The following is a 25873-nucleotide window of genomic DNA, read 5'->3' on the forward strand; positions in this document are numbered from 1 at the left end:
TAAAACCCTGGGATGTGATGCATTTCCAGGTTGGTAAACACAGGGGAGTGCGAGAAGGGTAACACACCCAGAGACAGCACGGACATTTATAATAAGCCAGTAAAGCGCTTTCCTGAGTTCTGTGAGTCATTCTAGCAGGTTATTGAACCTGAGAGGTGAGCGTTCTGGGAACCGTTGACTTTGTCACCATGTTGGACAGAAATGTGGGTAACCCAGGGACCCAGTTCTTGTGACTGGTGTCCGAAGTAGGGGCTGTCTTGTGGGACTGAGCCCTTCAACCCGTGGGGTCTGTGCTCACTCGGGGTGGTTAGCATCAGAATTGAATTGTGTTGTAGGGCAGTTGGTGTCTGGAGGGAAACTCGTTGGCTGGTGTGAGAGGTGACAGGAGTCGAAACCGTCGAGAGCGTCCTTACCTGAGGAGACAGAGCACGATTTGACCGTGGAGAGAAGCCATGTGATACAGAAACTGGGGCTGGAGTATCGCACTCTGAAGGTGGAGGAAGGGGCCACCGGCCGAAGGACACGGGCACCACTGGAAGCTGAGGAGGGCAAGGGATTGGATCCTCCCCGCAGAGCTTCCAGAACAGTGCATCTCTGCCAACTCCTTGATGTTAGCCTCATCAGACTTCGTGCCTTCCCCCAGAACTGTGAGAGAACACATCTGTGTGGGTTGAAGCTTCTAAGTGTGTGGTGATTGTTACAGCTGTTAGGAAATAATAGAGTACCTAGACGGTCTTGGGATTTACTTCACTTCTCTAAGCCTCCTGTGTAAAAGTGCGAGCAAGGGGGTGGTAATCATGCCAGTGGCAGCCTCATAGGGTTATGATGGGGACTGCGTGCGTGTCCTTGAACACGGGTTAGCCAGCTACCTGGCACGTGGGCGAGATTTATTTGTGGAAGTACATAAAGAAAAGAGAGGGGATCACAGATCAGATTTACTTTTTGCCGAAACTCCTGTTGGCTTGTCTTTGTTTCTAGCTAAGCACCAGGCACTGAGGCAAAGGGACCATACCTGTCAGCTTTATCCCTGTCCCTCCAGGGCACGGCCCGGGCCTGGCATGAGTAGCACTCTAAATTTAATTGATAAATGATCGAACACATGCTCTGTTGGTATTTGGAGGTTCCAGATCAGGGAGGGGAAGCGCACAGCACAGAAGGCCGTCTGTGGAGGGAGCGGTTACTAGGCAAGGAGACCAGTGTGGGCCCCACAGTAAACCAGGTAAGAGGTGATTTTTCCTCTCTGGTTAACATCCCTCATGTCACACTGTGATGCTCATGCCCTTTAATTCTGTTCGCAGAGCAAGAGAACAGATGCAAACTGTCCTCAAATGGTCTCTTCTCTACCATTAATTTGTTCTGCAGCCTTCTCTTTCCAAGCAAAATGACCCAAATCATTTGGCTTCCCCTTCTTCCGAGCGCAGCATTGTGATGCCTTGCAGATGTTGCAGACAACGGTCCAGAGGACAGATTTGGCTTGCACACGTGTTTTAAGTGACCCACACATACTTTTTTTTTCTTAAATGTGAGTTATAAAACATGGCAGATTGAACATACGAGTTTATTTCTGTGCCTTTCCCAAAGCCCACTAAAATGGAAGGAAAGGCATAAAAAACGACTTAAGTTCACAAGAACCGAGTTAACGAGAGGAGAGCCGACCAGGGCATCAGTAAGCGTGGGAGGTGGGGGACCCTGCACCCACATGGCCCTGACACCCCTCCTCGTGCACAGAAGGGGCCAGGGCCAGGCGCTGGAGTGAAGATAGGGAGATTGCCTCAAAGTCTGTGTCCTGAAAGAGAGGACCTCTCTGTCTCCTCCTCTACACAGAGCTCCGAAGAGTTGTGGCAGGTTTCGTATCCTCTAGACAAGAAATGGCTTGATGTCTCTGGGGAAAGAGCCCAGCCCAAGGGTTGGGTTCTGACGTTTGCCAAACCCCAGGTGCTCCCATAAGGGCGTTTTAAGTTCTTGGCCTCAGCTTCAAGCGGAGCCCTGTGCACTCCGCTCTGTGATACGGGGGCTGTGACTCTTATAACATTGCAGTCGCGCCGGGGGCTCCTGTGGGGTTATGTGAATAGGGGCACTGGAGGGAACCTGAGGCTGGAGAGAGGAAGGGACTTGCTCCTGCTTGTCTGCGTTCCGATCTGGCAGAACCACCCTGGCGGGACTTCTTCACCAGAGTGTGCAGTTTATTCCCGTTTCAGTCCAACCCCTCCCCACACCCACATCGTGCTGTTCCCTTCTCAGAGGCCCGGGCTCCAGGTTTGGGGGTGGGGGCGGGGTGGCTTCCCAGCTCCTAAAATCTGGTAATCCTAATTCCTCCCTTCCCATTGTCGTGCCAGCCCTAGGAAGGAACATTGGCAGTTACAGGTTTACAGGTGCTATTTATGTGACATCTCAGTATTGCTTTTTGGCTTTTACAGTCCCCCACACCTGGCTAGCAACCCTTTATTAAGGCCCCTCCGTGTGGGGTTCCTGTTCCTTGACTGGACCCGGACTAATGGACCTCATAGGAGACCAGTACGTGCTTTATCCCCCTTTAGTGAAGGCCAACAGCCAGGAGGTCTACCCGCACGAGATGCTGGTCAAAGGGTACAAATGTCCAGTTATAAGTTTAAAGAGTTGGGGGAATCTAATGCACAGCATGGTGGTTGTAGCTCACGATACTGTATCGTACTTGAATATTGCTACGAGCAGATCTTAAATGTTCTCAGCACAAACAAATAGCAACTATGTGAAAGGATGGAGGTGGCAGCTGATAGTGAGCATGGTAATCATTTTGTCGTTTAGAGATGTATCAAGTCAACAAGTTGTGCACCTTCCACTTACTCCATACATGTTACCTCTCTCTAAAGCTGGGGGGAAGGAGGGAGGGATTAAAAAACAAAACAAAACAAAAAACAGCTTACCCATGAACTCAAAGCTGCCAAGCCATTTTGAGTGCCTCGTTCTTATGTGCTGTGAAGAGTCCGCACATACTGGAGGAGAGTCCCTAATGTAAAAGTCAGAGGTCGGGTTTTTTGTTTTGTTTTGTTTTGTTTTTTAAAGATTTTATTTATTTATTAGAGAGAGAGAGAGAGAGCACAAGTAGGCAGAGAGGCAGGCAGAGGGAGCGGGAGAAGCAGGCTCCCCGCTGAGCAGGGAGCCTGACGCGGGGCTCGATCCCAGGACCCTGGGATCATGACCTGAGCCGAAGGCAGACGCTCAACCAACTGAGCCACCCAGGCGCCCCCAGAGGTCGGTTTTGACAAATTAAAGAAAGAAATATACATGAAACTGAAATGAGGCAGAAAAAGGAACACTCAGCTAACTTTTGGTCTTGAGTTCCTAAATCGCCCTGGGCTTCTGTTCTCTTGTAAATAAAATGGGGATGACAATACTTAGTCTCTCGTGGAATTGTTGGGAGCTTAAATCCTAGAATACCAACATCTAGCGTCGTTCTTGACACGGTATGACCTAAGCATTTTGTTAATAACCATAATAGACAGTGTTATTATTTACAAGGATCTTTGGCTTCATATCACAGGGAACCTTGCCGTCCAGGTTCTTTCAAATGGCTGTAGGCTCATGAGAAGGAAACGCAAGCTAACATATATTGAGTACCAGGTGTCAGTCACCAGATGAACTTTACATTATCCTGCTTATCACTGGTAAAAATCCTCGAAGTCTGGATGCTTTACACCGTATTAGGAAACTGAGGCCCAGCGAGTGTTGCTCAATTTCGGAGCTCCTGCCAGGGAGCTGCATGCCCGCGGGGGCCGCCTGCCGCCAAGTTTCCGAGGGGCCATATGGGCAGACAGCCTCTTCGTTGTCTGGCTAATTTAAAAACAGGAAGGTGTTCTGAACAGAACCCAGCTGATAGGAATAATCCCAAGTGAGGACTCGTTCTTTCAGGCATGGACATGGCCACCCGGCAGCTGACGACGTTAATAAAATTGTCAGGCAGCTATTAGAATAACTTAAAATTATCCAGATTTTTATAGCTACCTAAAAAGGCTGAACAGCTCTTGTCTTTGCTCATAAAACAAACATCCGTTAGCTCCTGAAAGACTTGTATCCGTGTTCAGTGGTGGGATCTCAGTCCCTCTCTCCTTCTGGGATGCTCAATTATGTATTGGTTTTGGTTTTTTGGTTTTTTGGGTTTTGGGTTTTTTTTTTTTACCCCATCTCTAAAATGGTCTGTCCCTATAGCAAATACATCTGCTTGATGTTTCTTTGTTCTAAATATTTTTACGCCCCCCCCCCCGCCCCAACTGAAAGACCTTGAAATCAAGCATTTGAGTTCAACGAGCATGTCTTGAGCTCCATCCTGTTCCGGCCTTTGGCATGCAAGATCATGGCCTCTGTGTCCATTGGTAGTGAATTAATAACCGGGCATTATCCAGCAGCCGTTTTCTGACCAGTTGTGCTTAATGCTGTGCTTGACCCTCACAGAGGAATGAGCATATATGTGTTGTATGTATAAAGGAAAAGGGTCTTTGGACTGAATGCTTTCATTCTGAAAATCAGTATAGTCGTAATGTTATGTCTTGGAAATTATCAGGAGGGGCTGAGAAGCCCAGAACTTAACCAAGTATTAATAAGGGCAATGATAATCATTTGCCAACAAGGACTAGGCCACCTACTAGCTGTCTACTCTTGGGTCAGTGACCACTTCTCTTCACCTCAGTGTTTTTATCTGTAAATTGGGGATGAAAAATCCCTGCCTTAGAGTATTGGTGTCTGGATTATTGGAGATGCTTCATGTGACAGATTGGCACCTCATACGAAAGTAGAGGCTCAGCAAATGGGTGTTTCCTAATCTCCCCCTTTTCAGGACTTACACTTCTGCGCATTCACCTGTTGCATGCACAGACCCATCCTAGAGCCTGCGGGGCAGAGATAAGTATAACAGGTGTTATAGGTGGGAAAAAATGGGACACTGATTGATTAACAAGCTCCTGAATCTCACTGTGTGAGGAAGACTTAGGTTAATACAGTTAGCACATGATGGAGTTGAAATATTGGATATGTGTGGTCCTCCTCATCTCCATTATATTCATTCATTCATTCATTCATTCATCTATTCAGTAAATATTAAGTGCCTATTAAGTGCCAAGCATATCCGAGTTATATACCACTGCTGCACCTAAGTTCATTGTAAAATTATGCTAAAATGGCTTTCTGGATCATCTTGGTGCTCCTGAGGCTTCAGGTCCTTCCATATAATCCCTGCCTTGCAGATGTTCAGCCTCTGTGGCATGTGTCCATTGGAAGGAAGCTCGCCTCAAAAGACAGTCTTCTCTGTTTCTGGGCATCTTGAGCAAACCCTGTATAAGCCTAAACCACTGTCTGCCTTCCTCTCCCTGCTTACACTTGTGTCTTCCAGGCCCTAGAGCTGAGGCTGATTGATTCTCTGATGACTGTCTTTCAGATAACTAATGGCTGCTTTCATAGCTGCCTGCAAGGCTCACCTCCGTCAGGCCCAGCGGTCTGCATTCCTCCAGGAAGTGAGATTCCACATTCACCAGGATCTCTGTCCGGGGTGGGAACACACAATCACAAAAGCAGCATAGGACCTTATTCACATTCCGCTCTGCCATTTTGTAGCCGTGTGACCATGAGCCAGTGAGTTCATCTCTAGGTTCCTCAAAAGGAGGTGGTGGTCACAACGGCATCTAGCCCTGGATAGTTGGAGGATTAATTGATACCATTTTGCATGGTGGTACATGTATCCATTTGTCACAAGGGCAGTGTTTCCCGGCTTGATGGGTCAGGTCTCAGGTTATGGATGAGGATGCTGAAGTACAGTCCGGGCACGTGAGCCTCCCAGCGTGGCACATCTGTTAGTGAGATGATCAAGCATGAGGCCGGATATCAGTGCCCCGTGCCCATGGGATGACTGGGTGGATGATCAGGCTGGCCGGTCTCTGCAGTGCATGAATTCTTGGTGTGCACAGGGTGGAACTTGATGGCCAGACAAGAAGATACTGTCCTTCTAGTCGAGAGAAAAAGTCCAGATAACCAAAGGGTCATGTCGGAATCTGAGTCTATCATGCAGGCTCGTATTTCTCAAATTTGGACGTGCTTCAAAGTCTGTCTTTACATGGGTCCTGTGCTTGAAAATCCAGATTCTGCAGGTACTAGAGTCAGGCTTGTAGGCTTGTGAAACTGATGCAGTTGTCTTTGGGGGGCATAAGAGGGTAGACATACCCAATGTGTCAATACCTATGAGCTGAGGTCATATGACACCTGGGAAAGAAGGACATTTTCCGCCTGGATTGTTTTGTCTTCATTTTTAGTTTGGTGGGAAAATATAAAAACAGTGCCATTAGGGGGCTAATCTGATATCTTTAAAAATGCCTCCTCAAAACAGTCTTTCCCAACAGGAAATGAACATCGGTTTGCCGAGTTCTAGGCCAAGTGTGATTTACATCCTTTCATTAGGAGAGCTTTTAGCTGCAAGTGACCATGCTTTCAGCCATGAGGAGGTGGGAGTCCAGTGTCGGTGCAGCAGTTCAGTAGTGTCCTAGAGACCCCAGATTCTTTCCATCTTTTTCCATTCTTAGCATATTGACCTCTTGTCTCCATACTGCTTGCTTCACGGTTGCAAAATGGCTGCCATGGCCCCAACCATCTTGTTTTTACTCCAGTGTCTCATGCAGAAAAGAAGAAACAAGACCCAAATTGTTTCTCCTCTGGGAACCCTGCCTTTTTATTCAGAGTAAGAACATCCACAGCATACTGTGAACCAAGTCCGCTTTCCTTTTTGGTACTTAGTGCTCTCTGCCCCGCCAACAGCTTTTTGTCTTCTGTGTGCTTCATTGCCCACTATCATTTCCAGCACCAGATGCCCACTAGGTAAATGCTCTTACCTGGATTTCCAGTAGGTAATGAGGTATCCACAGTAAATTAGGAAGATTTTTAGCTACTGTGTTTTGATGGACCTTAGTGGTGGAGTTGTGATTCCCATGGTGCTGCTTCAACCTGAGGGACCATGTAAGCAGTGGGAAGGGCAGAGAGAAGAGGGGTTGGGTTGCCAAAGCAAGACACCATCATGGTACTCAGTGGCAATGAGCCAGGGATTAAAGAGGGATTGCCATTTCTTCTCCCAAAAAACGTTCAAGATAACATTTGAAATTCATCTTTCTCCAACTCTTCAGAGAGTTCTTTTTTGATAAGACATGGCTGGTAGAAAAGGTACTAGGGAAGGAAAAGAGAGAATAATTAAGAAATTCACTACTCCATGTTTAGGGAGTGGGGTAAGGGAGGTGGAATGTTGCAATTTTTTGTGGTGGGTATACAATTATAATTGATGAGCTTCTCCACCTTGAAAAAATGGGTTTCTCAGGATTGTGAAGACTCTTTAAGAACTTCACAAATGCAAATATTGAGAAGAGTACCTCACACTTAGTAGACAGTCATTAAATTATCTACTATATTAATATTAGAAATTGTGTGATATTTGACCTTCTAAAACCCACAGTTTGAAGGAGAAGAAAGGAGGTACATTAATTACTCTATGCAAAGATCTGTTGCTAGAACTTTTTTTTTTTTATTCTTTCAACAGCTGGAGATTGATATTAATATTCTGATTTTACAGAGCAGAAGATTTGGGGGACCCTTAAAGATTAAGCTCTTTGTTCAAGTCCAGAAATCTGTTTAATTTATTGTTTCCTTTACTCTTAGAAAACCAGAACTTTCCATCTCCTGGACTTCCTTCTGTTCTCTTTGTATACTAATTAATCAAATACTCAACCTACCATTCAGTTAAAAAAATACAGCAGACATCGTGCTGGGAATGCAGAGATAGAGTCACAGACTTGTTCCCATGCAGCTGTTTGCTCAAGTCCAGAAATATCTTGACACCAAGGTTGATGTCTGTTCTGCTTTTCCATACGGGAAACCCACTTCTGCCTAGACCGCCTAGCCCTGCCGAGGGTGGGCTGTGACTTGTCTTTGAGGAACACTAGCTCATTCTTCTTCCTCTTTCTCCCAGGCTTTGTCTCTCATTTTTCCCTCTCGCAACTTTTGTTCCTTTCAGCCACATGGCCAGTCACTCTCTTTTTGTGTTGGCACCTCCCTTTAGTGGGGTCAGCATCTGGGCAGATGGTTGTACCTTCCCCAGAGGAGCCAGGGGACCTCGGCCTCGGTGGTACTCAGAATCAGGGTCAGAAGGTGTCAACGGCAGATTGTGGGCCATGTTAGTGGCCAGTAGTGGTTCAGGAGAGCTGGCACTCATCTTTGAGTGGGTCTCTGAGCTGCTCCCCATCCCGGTACCACTCATCAAGAAAGAGTCATCTCCGGATTGATGTCCCTGAGGACAGATCTCCTCTGCCCATGCTCTGTGCTCCCACTGTATCACCTACTTGGGCCTTTGAAACCCCTGCCACATGATAGTGTCATTGTCACTGAGCCAGTGTTGTTCATTGTGTGTTCTGAGGACCACCAGCCCAGACACGTGTGGGGCTTCCTTGGGAAAACAGATTGCCAAGTCTGGCCCCCAGACCTACTAGGATTTGGCCACATTTTTACCCAACTTCACTGGACAGATGGATGCAATCTTGGGGCCATGCTTTGAGAAGTGCTCCACTTGACTGTGAGCTGCATGGGAGCAAGTGTGTGACTGTTACCTTTGCAGCGCCAGCACCTCGCCTGATTATTTTTTAATTGAATGGTGGGCTAATTGGCTATTTGATTAATTGGTATACAAAGAGAAGTTCAAGAAATGCAAAGTTCTAGTTTTCCAAGAGTAAAGGAAAACAGAATAAATCAGTTGCCCTGAAAGATTAGAATGGCCTTTGCAATTTAAGGACTTGTGTTTGGTGTTGTCTGTGTGAGCTCTTCCCAGGGCCCCATTGTGACTGCACTCCTTGGATCTTGTATTCTGCAGAATTTTAATGTCAAGCCAGACCCTTAGTCAGAGAACCTAACTGTTATGTGAATAGACGCCTGCCCTGGATTTATGCATCTGACAAATGCTTCTAGACCCTAAGCCCAGTTTGGGCATTACCTTCTCCCAAGGTCCATCCTTTTTCTCTCCAAACCAAGCAGGGTCCATCTCTCCTTTACTTAAGTGCCATCTGTTTCTAGACCCGGACTCTTTAAGAGCTTTACCTTGTCGTTATTTAAAATGGCTCCGATCTCCCTTATTAGACTAGAAGCTCTCGAAGACTGAGAACCTCATGTGCTGTGTACATAGTAGGCACATAAATCTTTCTGGAATAAATGGTTAATGAAGTGACCAGGTTCTCGAGCCAGCTCTGCTTCTTAGGAACTGTCTGACTTCATCTCCCTACGTCTGATTTTCCTGAGTATCAGAAAATGAATAATTAAGCAGTGGATCGTGCTGTTGAACGGAGGAGGTACTAAAAGATGGACTTGGGGCTCTTTATTATCATTTATAATATATAACAGAGAGAGCAATTACTTTAGCTCATCTTCCAAAGTTGGAAAGATATTCGTTAACTTTGCTTTGACTTATTTCCCCTAGTAGTAATTTTTTTTAGCAGACATTAATTTACCGGATCTTTATTTTATTGGATAAGCCCGTATCTTTTTCTTTTTCTTTTCTTTTTTTTTTTAGCAGTTTTATTAAGGTATAGTTCATATGCCATAAAATTTACCCTTTTAAAGTATGAGTTCAGTGATTTTTAGTATATTCAAACATTCAAAGAGTTGTGCAACTGTTAATACTTTTTAATGTTAGAACATTTTAATCACACCAAAATAGATACTTCACAGGCTTTAGGGGTCAAACTCCCCATCATTCTCTACCCCACCAGCTCATGGCAACCAGTAGCCTACTTAATGCATCTAGAATGTGGCTATTCTGTTTCATATAAGTAGCTTTGTATATTATGTGATCTTTTGTGGCTTCTCTCACTTAACCCTATTTCTCAGGGTTCATCCATGTTGTAATGTGTATCAGTACGCCATTCCGTTGTACCGGCCATGTCCTATTCCATTGAATGGATATGCTGCATTTTTTAAGGCGTTCATCAGCTGATAGACATTGGGGTTGTTTCCACTTTTTGCCTATTAGGAATAATGATGCTGTGGATATTTGCATGCCTAGTTTTTGCGTGCACATGTATTTTCAGTTCTCTTGGGAATATCCTCTTCGAAGTGAACTGGAAATGCTGGGTCATATGATGAGTCCGTGTTTGACATTTTAAGGGACTGCCAAACTGTTTTCCAAAATGACTATACCATTTGCAAGCCTGTATCTTAGATTTAGCCATTCATGTGCTAAGAATACCAATGCCCTGTGTCTTCACTGAAAGCCAGCTAATCAGACAGGTGAGATATAAGTGGTGAATGTAGAGCAAAGAACCACAGAGTCTTCCTATCACTGCAGCCACGCTGGGTCCCGGTTCAGACACAGCAGACCCAGTGTGCTGAGTAAAGACACAGAGGATCCAGGGCTTAGGGGTCTCCTAGGGACAGATGAAGTTGTTTAGCCATGAAGCAAAGGCATGATGGTATCTAAGAGGTAAATTTCCATGTATGGCACCTGCATCCTAATCCTGCATCACATTATCACTTGCATTTGTCTTCCTTTCTTTCCAGTGACATGCAGCAGGATTTGCTTGAGAGGCTGTTTCCCGAAGCTCTCAGCTTTCATCTCTCTTTCTACGTACAGTAGTTCAAGATTCGTAAGACCTCCAGTCTCTTACCGGAGGTCACACCTTACACACTGCAAATGGTGCCGATACCGAGGCCCCGAGGTGGCCACGGAATTCGCGCCGCCGACTGTGTTCTCTGGGCCTCTGTGTTGAAGTAGCAAGCAGAGCCTGTTCTTGCCGGCAGGTCGAGGGTCCCTCTGTTGTGATGGCAGACCAAGTAACAAGACCTTTGCAGAACGGGGTCAGCTCTGACTCGCATCCTCCTTCCTCCCTGCCCTAATTATGACTTGTCTCAACGGAGGTGGGACTTTCATCTTTATGACAACAACACATTCTCTAATGGAAAGATTCTAAACAAAAGATTAACAAGCATTTAGGCCCTTCCTAAACCAGAAGGTCTGTTTACTAAATCGATGAATGCAGAACCATCTCAGTGGTAGCAGCCTTACTGCATTTCAGACCAGATTCTCTGGAGTCCCTCTTGCCAGGTTTCTTTGCCACCACAAACTACCTCTGCCGAACAGAGATAAATTCCCCATGGATACACTGGAAGAGAAAGGGCTCTCTGGACCTTGCCTTCTCACAGTGGGCTGAGCTTGACTCATGGCTTTGGTTTGACTTGAGGGTTTGGGGTTTGTTTGTCTGTTTGTTTGTTTGTTTGTTTGTTTTGCTCTACCTTGTGATTTTTGGTAGACCAATGACCCCAGCCAACCAGGGAGCAGGAAGTGGCTTTTTCAGACCTCCGGGGGTCCGGGTGGGGGGAGTGGTGTGACACCCATACTGGAATGAGAGCTCAGCTTGACTGCAAGATGTTATGTGGCCCTCGGATTGAGTGGGGAGTTCCCCCTGTTCAGTAAACAAATTTTATATCTGACCCTATATTTGAAGCATTAGAGAAGATTTTATACGACAATGGGCGTGCAAAGAAAAATAAGTAGATTAGAAAGGAAATGGTATGAGCCGTTGCTGGGGGGAGCGCAAGGGAGTAGCCACAGTTTTTAAAGGGACGGCATTAGAGGGGTGTTTGTGGTGATGGGACAGTTCCGGAGCCCTATTGCTGGGGTAGTTTCATGAATCTCCGTATACGATAAAGTAATATGGAGCTGTACACACAGTGTACCGACGTCACTGTCCTGGTTTGGATATCGTGCACTCCTTATCTAAGCTGTCACCGTGGGGGAGACTGTGTGAAGGGTACATGGGACCTCTTGCAACTTCCTGTGCATCTATAATCATTTCAAAATCAAAAGTTCCTTTTTTTTTTTTTTTATCTTGGGAGGAGAAAAAGGAAATAGTAACGCAGAGAAAAAGGAAATGATGTGATAGATAGGGCAAATAATGGCCTAGCGTCTAACTAGGCTTAGCACTCTATTAATAGACTTCGGACAAATGGTGTCATTTCAAACAGGGAGGCAGCCACGGGTGGCTAGCTTAGTGTCCATCATCAAGATTCCCCAAGAGGAAAATGTTTGTGACTCAGGCCACACGCAAAGGGCTAATCTCAAAACTGTATGCTAAGAACTCCCAGAAATTAATATGAAAAAGACCAACAACCATGGTCCAAGAACACAAATACATGGCTCACAGAGGAGGAAATACAAATGGTTCTTAAACGTAAAAAAAGACTCAACTTCTCTCTCAAAAATCAAAAAAAAAAAAAGCAATGCAAATAAAGACTGTATTGAGATGCCATTTTTAAAATCTCAGATTCGTGAAAATCTGTAAGTTTGGTAACACATTCTGTGGGTGATGCGTTGGGAAAGCAATCCTCTCAGGCTTTGCTGGTGGGAGCACAGACGGTGACTCGGCAGAACTGACAAAATTCATGAAACAGAGAAAATACATTTTGTCCTTCCACCGTGATACAGTTATAGCTGGAACATGGCGAAGCAGCTAAGGGCTACACTTCCCAGCTCCCCTTTCAGACACATTGCTACAACTCTCCAGTAGGATGTGAATAGGAAAACTGCCTGCATATGCGTGTGTGTGTGCGCACGCGCGCATTTCCAAACATGACAGCACGTTCTTTCCCTCCCTGTGTGCATGCTCTGAACCGTGACTTTGCAGCCCCTCCCATCAGGAGGAGGAGTCTGCCTTCACTTCCTGAACCTGGGCCACCCTTGGCACTACTTCCGGCCCATGGGATAGGAGCAAACACAACAGGAGCGGAGACCTGAAAGTGCTTGAGCTTTAGGGCTCAGCTTGCTCGTGGAGGCCATCTGCCATGATGTGAACGCACGGGGGCTAGCCTGCCAGAGGATGAGTGACCCGTGCAAAGAGAAGCCCCTGGCGGCTGAGCTGCCCTGTGAGGGCTGTCAAGGCCATCCTACGGTAGCCAGCCCCAGCCGATCCACCGGCTGACTCCAGATGCTGAACAAGCTCAGCCAAGAGATGGTCCACACCGAACCTGATCCAGACAGCCCGCCTGAGTCAGGCCAAATGGTCCACCTGCACTTTTAAGCCCCTGCGTTTTGGGGTGATTTGTGATGTGGCAGTGCTGAAACAGTGCTCTACTTCTGAGACAAGGTGTCTACGAACCACCCATGCCCTGCCATGCCCTCTCTCCACCATCCTGTAATCATTCCTGAGATGGCTCGTCGTGCACTCATAGTCTTCAGTCAGGCAGGCAGTACCAGCAAATACTCATCAAGGCTCCCCTTGCCAAGGGCCGAGGACTCAAAGTCAGATGCCCTGGCTTCAAGGAGCTTGCCCTCCAGCAAGAGATAAATAGAAATGTTTATTTTAGGCACTGGTGAGTGCAATGATGAGAATCAAGTGGGGAGGTTGGTGTGCTTTCCCTCAGTTGACAAGGGGGGAAATAGGACACTTAGCACTCAACACTTGCCTCTCACAAATGAGTGAAGCAAGTCACAAAGTGATGGCTCATGTTCTGCGACTATAATCCCATGAATTTCTGCCAGGCCATGTTTCACAGACCAGTACAGAACCCAGTCCAGAAAGATTGAGAAAACCATAGAGAGTCAAGCAAAGCACAACCAGGATTAGGATTCAGACGTGGATGGCAGAAGCCACACTCAGGGAGTGTGGACCATGCATCAGCCTAATGCACCTCAGGGGTGGTTTGGGCCTGTGTTCTAGGGAGTGTGAGTCAGAGATAACAGAGCTCAGAAGTGCTTTGTGCTGCAGAGAGTCTGAGGGACCTGCATCCCTGTTAGAAATGCAGAAGCCCTTAGGCTGTTCCTTGCATGATGGTGGGACCCAGGGAACTTCGCTTTGTCACCCCCACGTGTGTGGCTCAGGTTCATGGCAGTTTAAGAATGGCTGGAATTGATGGACAAGTGATCCCTTACAAGAGAGACAAGCCTCTCTCCAAGAGAAAGCCAGCCGGAGCAACTTGTTAGCCCAAGGAAGAGAAAATGCTCTTTAAATAAATACCAAGAAGAAACAAATCCCCCTTTCCTTAAGAACACAACTTGCAAATGCTCTCTTTTATGTCCAACATTGAGAACACAGTGTGGGCTAGTGATGGAGCCACCCCGATCAGGCCTCTGAAGGGTTGAGTTGTTTCTTTTTTTCTTCCCCCCCCTTGTTCTTCACGTCTAAAATTATCTTTCTCCTTTTACTTAAATGATAGCCTTCAGTAGAGCAGTAGAAGATGTAAAAATAGCAATGGTTTAGAAGAAATCTGGGAAGGAATCACCAATTTTTTTTTTCATGTAAGAAGTAAGGTCCTCAGGAGTAGGGAATGGGGGAGCCTAGAGTCTGGTATGGAACCTGGAAGAGCTGCCCAGAGCCCCTGCAAGGTCTGGCGGGTGCTTCATTTTATCTGCACAGGTAACCTGCTTCAGGACCCGGAGCCTAAGGTGAGTTTTAGGGCTAACAGTGCCCCCTTCTGGTGTGAGTGGTTTTTAGCGTCTCTCTTGCAAATCCGGGGCCAAGTGGAGAGCTTTCCCTGTGTCTGGAGTGGAGCCCGTGCCTTAGCCATTCTCCTCCCAGAGCCCCCCGGTCTCTTTGGGCTGAGCCCCTCGTGGGGGGGTACACGTGTCCTCCTGACATGTGGGCAGCTCAGGGGCCTGCAGGTTTTTTAAGAGCTCACTTTGCGAAGGAGTTAGATTTTCATTCAGCAACTTAAGTATGTCTGTGGAATTTAGTTCTTCCTGCAGAAAACCAAAGCCTCTTTTGTGGTGTCTGGTGGCAGCAAGTGAAACCTTTTATTTTCCTGTTCTGAAAAATCATTACAACCAGCTGCTGAATGGAATTTCTGTTTGTGTGTCTGTGTCTTGCTAGATGTATCAGCTTGTGATCAGAATGTAGGCCTTTGTCCAGTGCCCACAGCCCTGTGCCTCCCTCTGTCTCAGCACTCTCTTTACTGTGGACCGTAGGCCTCATTTCTCACGCATTAGCCCCTATCCTAGTGAACTGTCTGTGGCCTACCGACCTGGGAGGGCCCCTCTGGGTAGAACTTATGTGGGATACTGTTACGGTCAACACCAGTGGAAAGGGGCCCACAGGCCAGGGTTCAAGTCCTGAGCCTGCCCCTTACTGGCTGTGGGACTTTGGGCAGGTGATCTAACTTATTTGGGCCTTGGTCTCCTCATAGGTAAGATGGGGACTATGAGAAGAGAATCTAACTCAGAGTTAGATTTCCTGTGAGAATCCGGTAAGTTAACATGCGTGTTGTGTTTCACACAGTGATTAGCATCAGGTGCTCAGTGCATATCCACCATTAGTCCAGCTCCTTTGCTGAAGGCCTAAAGTTATCCTGTGGTTGTGTTCTTGGCTGTATTTCCTCAAGTCCTATCCTGAATCCCATGGCCTTGGGTAAGAGCGAGCCCCGAATAACAGAAAAGTCTGTAGGGAGTGCAGCTATCTAAAGATAGCAAGCAGGGCGCCTGGGTGGCTCAGTCGGTTAAGCGACTGCCTTCAGCTCAGGTCATGATCCTGGAGTCCCGGGATCGAGGCCCACGTCGGGCTCCCTGCTCGGCGGGGAGTCTGCTTCTCCCTCTGACCCTTCTCCCCTCTCATGTGCTCTCTCTCTATCTCATTCTCTCTCTCAAATAAATAAATAAAATCTTTAAAAAAAATATAAAGATAGCAAGCAATGTGAACTTCTAGTTAATTCCATGTAAAGCCTCCAGGACCTAATTGCTAGGTCCAATTTTGTGGCCTGATTTTTCTAGAGGAAGCTACTGTGACTGACCCAAATCTACCCCTTCCTTCTTAGGGCATGTTGTGTCTGATGACACAAGAGGGAAGGGCTGGGCCAGTTCCTGGCCATGCACCCCATTCCCGAGTTGGGGGCTCTTACCTGGGGTCCACAGAGAGCTGATGACGGTTCTCACACCCCCTCACAAGGTGTGTGCAGAACTGTTCATGTATTAGGGGCATCTTTCTGTGGCACTGTTACACATGGGTTGTCATTTTCTTAGAGGGAAGCTGTTGCGGAGGTTAGAGCATGTCCCTCATATTCGATGGGTGGTGACAGGGAAGGCAGGAGACCTGGCGGTTTGTGACCACTGCCCAGTGCTTTTTCCTGCAGCAGCTTTGCTCAGAAAGGTAGGGCTCCCTTTTCCACGGCACACACAAGTTGTATAGCCTCTGGATTCCCAGTCGGTGCTTATTCATGATTCAGGAGAATATGCAGGGGGCAGTGGGGGAAGCCACACAACTGCCTTCCAGAACTGGAGATTGTTGTCAGCTCTTTTGAATTATTCACACTCCCCATTCCCTTTATTAATGTAGATGATAGAGTTGCCAGCATTTTGGAGACCCAGGCCCCAACACAAGAGTGTGTGTGTTCTTTTTAAGGCTCCGATAAACATTGAAAAAAAAAATTGATGCTGTCCCCATGGACATTTCTTTGGGATTCTTGTCATTATTGTCTCGTAAGTGGGGGAGGAAGGGGCCTAAGTAGGAAAAAGTGGGGATCAGTTCCCCAGTTATACAGGTGTTGTTCTTGAGGGTAATGTTGGCCAGTCCTCCATGAATGGTATGGCAGGTAGCAGGACTGACTGTTATTTGTGGAGCCCGGTGCGAAATTACACGTGAGACCCCTTTTTCCAAAACTGTTACGAATTTCGGAATGGTGACGGCAAAGGCGAGGGCCTCCTCGACATGGAGTCCTTTGTGGCTAGACAGGACACAAGACCATGAGGCCGGCCCTGGAGGGCTTCTCCCCCATCCATGCCACACTTTGACCACCTGGACATCTTGCTATGTCTCAGTCACAGCAGACGCACACCTGCCTTTTGGCTTTGTACTTGCTGTTCCTCTGCTGGAAGTCTGTGCCCCCCAGATCACCCTAGAGATCACTTGTTTCCTTTAGGTTTCTGCTAAGATGCCACCTTCGCAGAAGGGCCTTCCCTGACCATCCTTTTCCAAACAGTACTCTCCTTCATGCTCTCCGTGCACCCTTCACAGCAAAAACGTGACTCTCTCCATACATATATTTTATCATTTAGTGCTGTTCTCGCTGCAGGGAAGTGTAAGCTCTTGAAGGGCTGGGACTTGGTTGGTGTTGCTTACTGCCACACTTTGTAAAAGGGCTCACCCTGGACCAGGCACATAGTTGTTGCTCAGTATTTGTGGAGTGCATGGGTGGGAATGTTCTTCGCCATCTGGCGAAGGCAAGCCAGAGGCGAGGTTTCGAGAGAAGGCTGAGACTTTGCTCCTGACGCCGCCTGCTTTTTTTTTTTCTTAATTGAGATTTTATTGGTTGTTTTGAGGATCAGTACAGACATTTCAATTTGTACACAATTCTTAACGTACGTACCGAAAATCTAAAAAAATCATGTAATTGTGATTCTTTTCTAAAAGTGATGCCAGTGACCTTCCAGCTTAAAATTAGGAGGCAAATTTTCCTTAACAGTGTATCAAGTACCAAGATCTTCAAATTCTGATACATTGTTACATTGTTAAGTGCCATTAATTCACCATTTAATATCATATACACTACATACTCAAATTCTCAATCTTGCACAGCTCCTTAACAGAGTTACTAGGAAAACCGGACTATCACCGCCAAGATGTTACAGAGTGCACAAGAACTCTGACCGGGAGAGCCAAGATCTAGGAGTGGTTTTCTTTAGGAAACAATTCTACCAAAAATAACATGGGAATAGAAATAATTTAAGATATTCAAGACATAGTAAATGCACGACCAACTCCAAATTGCCATTTAATATGCTTGGTATTATAGGATATAAAAACTACCCCATCTATGGAATGTTGAGCTGACACCCAAGACAATCAAAGCCTCCCACATTCAATATCCCACTATTTCCTGGTTGTACCAAAATATAAACAACCAGCAAATGATTTCACCTCTTAAAAAAAAAGCATTTACACTTAAAAAATGGGATGAGGTGGGATTTCCTCCTTCTTAAAAATGTTTCTAGAGCTACTAAAAAACTTGCATTTACAAAATAGTCGATAAAAATATTCCTCTGGATTGTACAAGAAGGGCTACAGGGACCGCTGATAAGACATGGTTTATCATATTAATCAGACTTGGCTTCTTTCTCTCCTGCTTCATCGGAGGCTGGACTCTCCTCATTTTTAGTTTCTGCATTTTCTGCAGGTAAGTCTTTCGTTTCTTGGTTAGCCACCTCAGCCTGTTTTCCCTTTGCTCCCCTTTTCCCCTTTGTTTGCACTTTTTGGTCTGAAGATTTATTCTTTCCTCCCGCCTTTTTTGGCTTCGTTTCCACTTTTGCAGGAGCAGGTTTTGCTGAAAGCCTCGCCGACCTCCTCTTGGGCTCCTCCTTCGCCGCCCCCTCGGCGGAGCCGACCTTCCTCTCGGGCATCGTGGCGGCAGGGCAGGCACGTGCCAGGTGCGAGCGGGCCACGGCACACCAAGAGCCTTCATGAAGCTGGGCTGCCTGGCCTCTGCCAATCCTCCCGCTGCCCAGTCTGCTGCCTGATGCCGCCTACTTTTATCAGCGATCTTCTCAGAAGCATTTCTTCCTCTTGGTCTCAATGATCCTGGGTGCCATTTGCAAGATTCCCTGCCTGTGAAACAGAGAACAGGTCTCGGTGTGTAAGAGGCCAAAGTCATCACTGAGTTTTAAGAATATCTAACACACACTACTTTCTACACTGAGTTAGCAGCTGTTGTGTGGGACGGTTCTGAGGTCAGCTAGGTGAAGCAAGGTGAACTGACTCTTGACTTCAGGGTTCTCAGAGCCCTTTGTGTGCTGATATGCACTCAGTTCCCCAAGCATCTCAGGGACCGTTCCTCCGTGAAGTACACTCTGGGACACGTTGGTATTTTGGCAGATGCACTGGCCCACAGGTCAGGAGGCTGAGCCCCAGTCCTGGACTTAGCACTGTCATCTAGACAGATTATTAAGAAAAGGGACCCCCCCCCCCGACCCTGGGTTCTTCAGTCTATGAAACTAGGGTAGCATTTCTAATCATTGTATTATTGAATGTGTGCTGGGCGAGCCCCATATTCCTGTCCAGCTCCAACATTCTGGAAAAGACAGTCCTGGCTTTCTGTTCTCTGATTGCTGTCAAAACTCATTCATTTATTCAGCCAGCCAGCAAATGTGTGCTGAGTGCCTGTCACATGCTGGGGACTCTTCGCACCCCTCAAAAAAGAGCAGTGAAAACAAACCACACCTCTCACTTCTGGAGCTTGCCTTTTCATAGATGTCCAGGATGAGCAACCTGGCATGGAGAGATTTGCTATCTGTCGGGGTCTTGATGCACCGATTAGCACTGGAAAAGCCACTAGTAATGGTGTGAAAGAAGAAACATTTGGGCCCAAAGTCTGGAGACCCGGATTACCATCCAGGCCTCACCACCACCAAGAGTGGCTTTAGATCAAGGGTTTATGCTCTGAAGTCACATCACACCGGGTTCAGTCTCGGCTCTACTGTTTGCTAAGACCTTGAGCAAACAACTTCTCAATATCAGCTTGTTTTCTCATCAGCAGACTAGGGCTACGCACAGCACCTGCCACCAAGGAGATACTGCACACAAAGCACTTAGCCCAGAGCCTGGTTCATGCTGTGCGCATCCATGTTCTCTGAACCCTCCATGAACTTAGGCAAGCCACTTTCTTTGCACTTTGTCCTCTTCTAGAAGATGAAGTGTGTCATCTCTACATAGGTCTGTGTTTCAGACTCAGTTTAAATAGTATTGGAACTGGAATGATGGTCTCTCTTCTCTCTCTGGCCAACTGAAATATGGCTGTATGAGAGCTCTGTCTCTGTACCTGGATAGAGATGCATATCATATATATGCACAGAAGTCTGTATGTACGCATGTGTATCATCCTTTGTGTATGTGGATGTGTAAAGGATCTCAGCTTTTAAGTTTGTACAGCTTTTCTGCGTGTGTCGTTGCAACCTTGAATCATTCCATATGTGGGAGTGCTCCCGGGTCAGAAAAAGAAATTCCTGCCCATTTCCAGTGCAAGGATTCTGTCAATCCTGTTGCAATCCATGGAGATTTTATTCAATCTCCTCTTTTGCATGTGTTGTTTCATTTCTATTCTTCCCTCTGTCCTGGATCTATCATCATCCTGCTTACCAGTTACTGATTTCCTCAGGCAGAAGCATCATCTTGCTGCTTGTCTCCATCATCTACAGGCCGATCGTAAGATTCAGGAGCCTGGCCATATAATGGTGTAGAACAGGAATCAGAAAGTGCTTGAGTTGCTCCGTGCTCAAGAATACTCAGATTTCACAAGGGTTAGCCCATTTAGCACACAAAGGAATCCCAGCCAAAATTTAGACATGGGTAGCTTTTCCTATTACCTTGAAATTAGTCTCGATTACCCTTAAATTATTGAAGATTGACCGCCATGCAAAGTGGTTCCTCCTTTCATTAATCTTACTAACTGGCTGCATTTGTTACAAATCTTTTTTTTCCCTAGCCAGCACGTGATTCCCTTTCTGCAGAAAGGTTCTTCTCCTGCACTGCCTTTCTCTTACATTCCCTACTCTTCTTGGAGCATTTGATTAATGGTCACACCAGGGCACATCCTGACAGCCGTGCATCCACCTGTGTTTTCCCAGCAAAGCCATCTGGATGCAATGTTAGCATCTTCTGGGATCCTTGGGGGTTGGCACCTTTTTTTTTTCCCAAAAAAAAACTTTGGTCAGGATGATGTAACACATCTGGTTCATGCATTTAAAAAAGAATATAAAAAAGAACAGTGCTTGTGCTCCCCATTATAGAATAAAACCTGTGCATCACAGAATATGTCCGAGACTAGAAAAGATGAGGGGAAGTGACAAATCATACATCTTCTACTATGTAGAGATCACCACCATTTGATTAGTTACTTCCAATTTTTCTGTACATTTTTAAAGACCGTTGTCTTCCTTCTACATGTAATTCTGATTCTAGCTTTATATTTTCACTTAACATTATTAATCTTCGTAAGTATCACTTTTTACCGCCTCAGTAATGTTCCATCTAGTGATAGAGCATCATTTTTATTTTAAGACATTCTCCCTATTTTTGACCAGTTAGGATGTTTCTGATTCTTTGAAGATTTACTTAAGACTTTATTGAATTTCTGTGGCATATGGCATTCCTTCTTTCAGATTCATCTTTCAATATAAATTAGCAGAGTGTGATTTTTGGGTCCACGGGTTTGAATTTTAAGTTCTTAATCTACGTTCTCAGTGTTCTTACAAGGACGTGTCACATTATAGTGCAACGAGTCCTATTGGAGAGAGCCCTAGCAGAAGTAAATGTAATGTTTTAGCTCATAATGAAATTCTGACTTTGATTTTTCTTTCGCAGGACATTTTTGATAAAACAAACAAAAAAAAAAACATAGTGGCTTTAAAAAGAATTATTTTAGTTGTGTGACCTGACCACCAACCAAGCAATTAAATGGTTCCCTTTCCTAGGCCTCTGTTTTCCTACCTGTAAAATGAAGACCTCAGACAAGATGAACCACTATGGTCCCATCCACGTGGGTGGGCAGTCGTTAGAGCTGGACACTTTGACAAAAGCACCTCTTCTGGTGGAGTTGAAGGAGGAGAAGCTGGCCATTAAGTAGAAAAATGACATCCAGTTTCATGGGGGAAAAGCAACCTTGACATCACTCAGATTTGTCTTAAGCTGGGGTGTGCAAGAAACTGCCTCACGAGATGCATTGGCAGTGGTTAGACCCGAGAAGACACACTCCTCATAGACACGTTTCCTTCTACCAAGTCCTTTTCCAGGAGGAAGCATTCCATTCCTGCCATGGGGGCTTGCAAACATCCCAGCTTTGGGGGAGTTCATTCTCCAGGCTGGAGTCATCCTGTCTTTGTGGGCTGAATCTCAGGGGTGAAACTGCTTAGTGCAGCTAAATCTTGAGAATATCGGGGAACGGTGCTGGTGGAGCTGAAATGCTCTGGGGTTTATGATGCAGAGCTGACTCCCGCTTTGCTCCCTGTTGTAGCACCACGGGTGTCATGTAGAAACGTCTTTACATGCCAGGAAAATACCACCCATGTTGTCTGTGTCGAAGCCTTCAAGTGTCCTTAACAGTCTAAAGGCTACTCAACAAATATTACCACACAGGATGTTAAGCTTCCAGACACCGCGTAAGGGCACAAGGAAGCACACACACACAGGTACATCTCGCTGGGTGGCGTCGGCAACGTAACAAAGATGTCGCCATAAAACCTGCAAGCGAAGGTCCCGAGTACAGCTGCCACATGTGGAAACATCTGTCCAAATGGGAGCAAAATCTGGCTGCCCCAGATTGGTCTCATTAGTCATTTAATAGCCCATCAGTAGACCGGGGAGAAAGTCACTTTGTGTGATGGATGGCGTGACATGATGGCGCTGTCATGGCATCCGCCACCTTGAGTTGCGTTTACTGGTTGAAGTGCCCGCCCCCCCCAGGAGGAGAGCCACGTGCCAATCATCAGAGAGCCCAGGGCACAGTAGCACAGACTTCAGAATCCAAGAACTAAGTCAGTTTGTAACTTCTGTGGGCTTCCAGGGTCTGATCTGTGAACTGTGGGTGATGTCACTCACAGCAGAGGCACCAGCAAGTTTTTGGTGCATCCTCCGGAGCCGGGTGACGTGGGTGCGAAGTTTACCTTCACGTTCCGTTAGCACAGTGGTATTGGTCAAGCCGTTGAGCCTCGCTGTGGCTTAGTTCCCTCTCCCGGAAGGTTCTAACTCCCAGGGTTGTTATGCTGATTAAATAAGTATGTGTCACGTGCTTAGCAGAAACTTGGCACCTAACAGGCATGGTGCACGTGGGTGCTGACGTCACTGCACTGTCACTTCCTTCCAAGGAGGCTGCAGGGTTTAGGACGAATGCCTGCCTACCGCTTGGTGCGTGGGGGGGGTGGGGGGTGTCTTAAGAAGTGGTAGTTGGTGTTCTCATGGTTATATCCTTAACTCCCCACACACTGCCCACTTATGGCAGTCTGTTGAATGGAATGATGAGCTTTTTCCTCAGGTTCATGGTCCGTTAGGTAGGGGCTGGAACTTTTATTATCGGATTGACACATCGTATGTCTATAGGTCTAAAATGTTTATAAAGAGCAGGGTGGGAGGGGAGTCCTAGCAGTGAAGCCCGGGACGTTTTTCTAATGGCCAAGTCGTCATAGCGAGGTGAACCCCAGGTAAGTAAACTTTACTCATTTTTTCCTTCACTCTGTCTGGGATTCATTCTGTCCAAATGAAAAGCAGAATAGAGAGACTGTAAAATGCCCTGTTAGGTTGTGTGGGGGGCGGGGCAAATCATTTCATTTCTAAAATCCCCATCTTTCCACACTGTCATCCCGTGTGTTAATAAGGCACTGTTCTCCCCTATGAGGCAGCGCACACGGAGACCTATGGGGCATTCTGTGGTCTTGAGCAGCCTCCATTTGCAGCAGGTGGGACAGCTAAGGTGCCGCGTTGGCTGAGGTTAGGAGAGAATTGGGGAGGCCGGTGGTTCTCCACTGGTGGCCCCTGGGATCAGCAGCTTCCGCATCACATGGGAACTTTTAAGCTCTTCACGTCCTTGGGCCCCACCCCAAACCTGCTGAATCAGAATCTCTGGGGGTGGGGCCCAGCAGTCTGTGCTAAATAACCTACAGGTGATTCTGACGCATGGGAAAGTTTGAGACCCCACTGGGTTAAGCTGAACAGTTCAGACAGTTGATACGACTTTTAAGGACAGCCTCAGGCTTGAGACACCTGCTCTTTTTCCTCACTCCCCAAGCAAATATATACCTGTGACCACACAATCAGAGCGGTAAATTGAAGCCAATTAGCAGCTAAGTAACTGCCAGCACTGTCACCAGGGTAGTTGTTAGTAATTAGCACTAATGACTCTAGAGAGGAAAACAGTTGTGGTTCAAAGACATCCCCACCATTTGAATTCACTCTTGAGTTTTTCCAACATTTTCCTGCCATGTTTCTCTTCTACATTCAGACACCATCACAGTTGGATGGATGCTTCTCTTGAGACAAGATCACATGAAGCAATAGTATGCAGTGGCGTTTTTTAATGCTTGCCAGGATGCGCTGATTCAGTTGGGGTGTGTGTGAAAGTTGCGAGTCAACCTTTTGGATGCACCTGCGTAATTCCTATGGCGATGTCAGGATGTACATTGTAACTTTCTCTGGGAAGCATAAAGTGATTTATAGGCATGTCAGAAATTGTTGGATGAGCTCACCAAATGACAGTTCGGAGTTTTGTGAGGATAGAACCAAACTCAAGAGAAACCAAGAAAGGATCATTTTCAGATAGAAAGTCAGCTTTGTAAACTTTTGAAAACTTCGGTGTTAACAAGCCTGGATTTTAGGAAACTCTTCCAAGAAATGTTAAAGGACAGAATTCACCTGACCCTCCTGTTAGCTTGTATAAGGAACACAGTGAATGTTGGAAGAGGGGAATGGCTACTTTGGAACCAAGGGGCTCCTTCAGTTTTGCAGGGATCATATTGTGCTTGTTCCTGGTTCCCTGCAGCACCCCGCATGCCTTGCCCGGGAGTGACTCTCCCAGCAGTCTTTAGATGGGTGGATTGAGGTGAGGGACGTTGGATGGAATGGTATCTGATTTCGACTGTGTGAGATTCTCTTTTCAGTACAAATACTATATGCTCCGCCGTGATCAAAGCTCATCACTGTGAAAGTTTTTGAAGTTGGCAGATGTTTAGTTGTGTGGGGTCATGTTAATTAGGAGAGGGAGTGTGTTATCAAAGGGAAGCCTGCCTGTTACAGCTTTCTTTTCTTCCCTCAACCCAACGGTGTAAAATTAGGGGAGTTTGTTAAAAACTTGGGGAGGAGGGGAAACTGTGATTTCAAGGTTTACCCCTTTCAGGAGGTGACAGCTTTTTGAAACTGCTAGATTATTTGTAAAGAGTGAGTCTGAGACATTTCCCATGGGTGTCTGATTCCCATACCACATCAGTGCCGAAGAAGCTGAGATTTCTGAATTTATAGACAATAGAGAAGGGTGGTCCTGAACATGCTTCCTGGGCATAATCTTTTTTTTAACTTATTGTGGTAAAATATAACAAATCAGCATTTTAACCATTTTCACGTGTACAGTTCATGACATTAAGTACATTCACACTGATCAACCATCACTACCATCCCATCTCCAGAACTTTTCATCTTCCCAAACTGAAACTCTGTACCCATTAAACACTAACTCCTCATTCCCCCCTCCCACCAGCTCCTGGCACCCAAAATTTACTAAACCAAACTGCTCACAAGCTCTCAGGTCTTTGCATATTCTAATTGCTGTGCCTGGGATGCCCGTCTCATCAGCTTGCTCAATTCCCACTCATTCTTAGGGCATCCCTCTGGTGTCACTGTGGGCTCGGTACTCACAGCCCTCTGTGTTTATATGGCATGTGACACTATCATAATTATCCAATCCCTTATCTCTTCGTGACTTCTCTCTTCCCTTCAGCCTGTGAGTACCCCTTGCTCTAGTGTCCCCCAAATATTTGGCAGAAAGCCCTGGCACACAGCCTGTGCTCAGTAAACTTTGTTGAGCAGCTTGCTAAATCGAGGCCAGAAAGCCCGGAAGTTGTACTAGATTTTTTTTTTTTTTAATGAATGAAGGAGATCCATTTGGGACCTCACAGATTCCATTACACTATCTCAGCTCCTCCCCGAGTGGAATTTTGCAAGTTGAATCCAGCCTATGTGAAGAGGAAGGGCTCCTATGTGATGCATCCGGAGTCGTATGTCCCCGATGCCAAATTCCTGCCCTGGGCAGGGGCTTGATCTCTGGCTCCAGGAGCTGTGTGCTTTCTATGCCTGGTTCAGAATTGTCACTTCCTACTGGGTTTAAATGGGAAATTGTTCCAGAAGCAGCAGCTGCCTCTCCAGCCCTAAGTAAG

At 46.3% G+C, this 25873-nt stretch overlaps 2 protein-coding genes across 8 annotated transcripts in view; one reads left to right on the top strand and one right to left on the bottom strand.

Annotated features, from left to right (window-relative positions):
* Window positions 1-25873, top strand: part of LARGE1 (LARGE xylosyl- and glucuronyltransferase 1) — a 541701-nt gene that overhangs the window by 326124 nt on the left and 189704 nt on the right. The window lies entirely within an intron of this gene.
* LOC113921456 (non-histone chromosomal protein HMG-14-like) lies at window positions 18062-18364 on the bottom strand. Its single transcript, XM_035729125.1, has one exon. It carries the CDS (start codon window positions 18362-18364, stop codon window positions 18062-18064), a length of 303 nt encoding a protein of 100 aa, XP_035585018.1.

The sequence above is a fragment of the Zalophus californianus genome, chromosome 9 (assembly GCF_009762305.2).
Source record: "Zalophus californianus isolate mZalCal1 chromosome 9, mZalCal1.pri.v2, whole genome shotgun sequence".
Taxonomy (NCBI): domain Eukaryota; kingdom Metazoa; phylum Chordata; class Mammalia; order Carnivora; family Otariidae; genus Zalophus; species Zalophus californianus.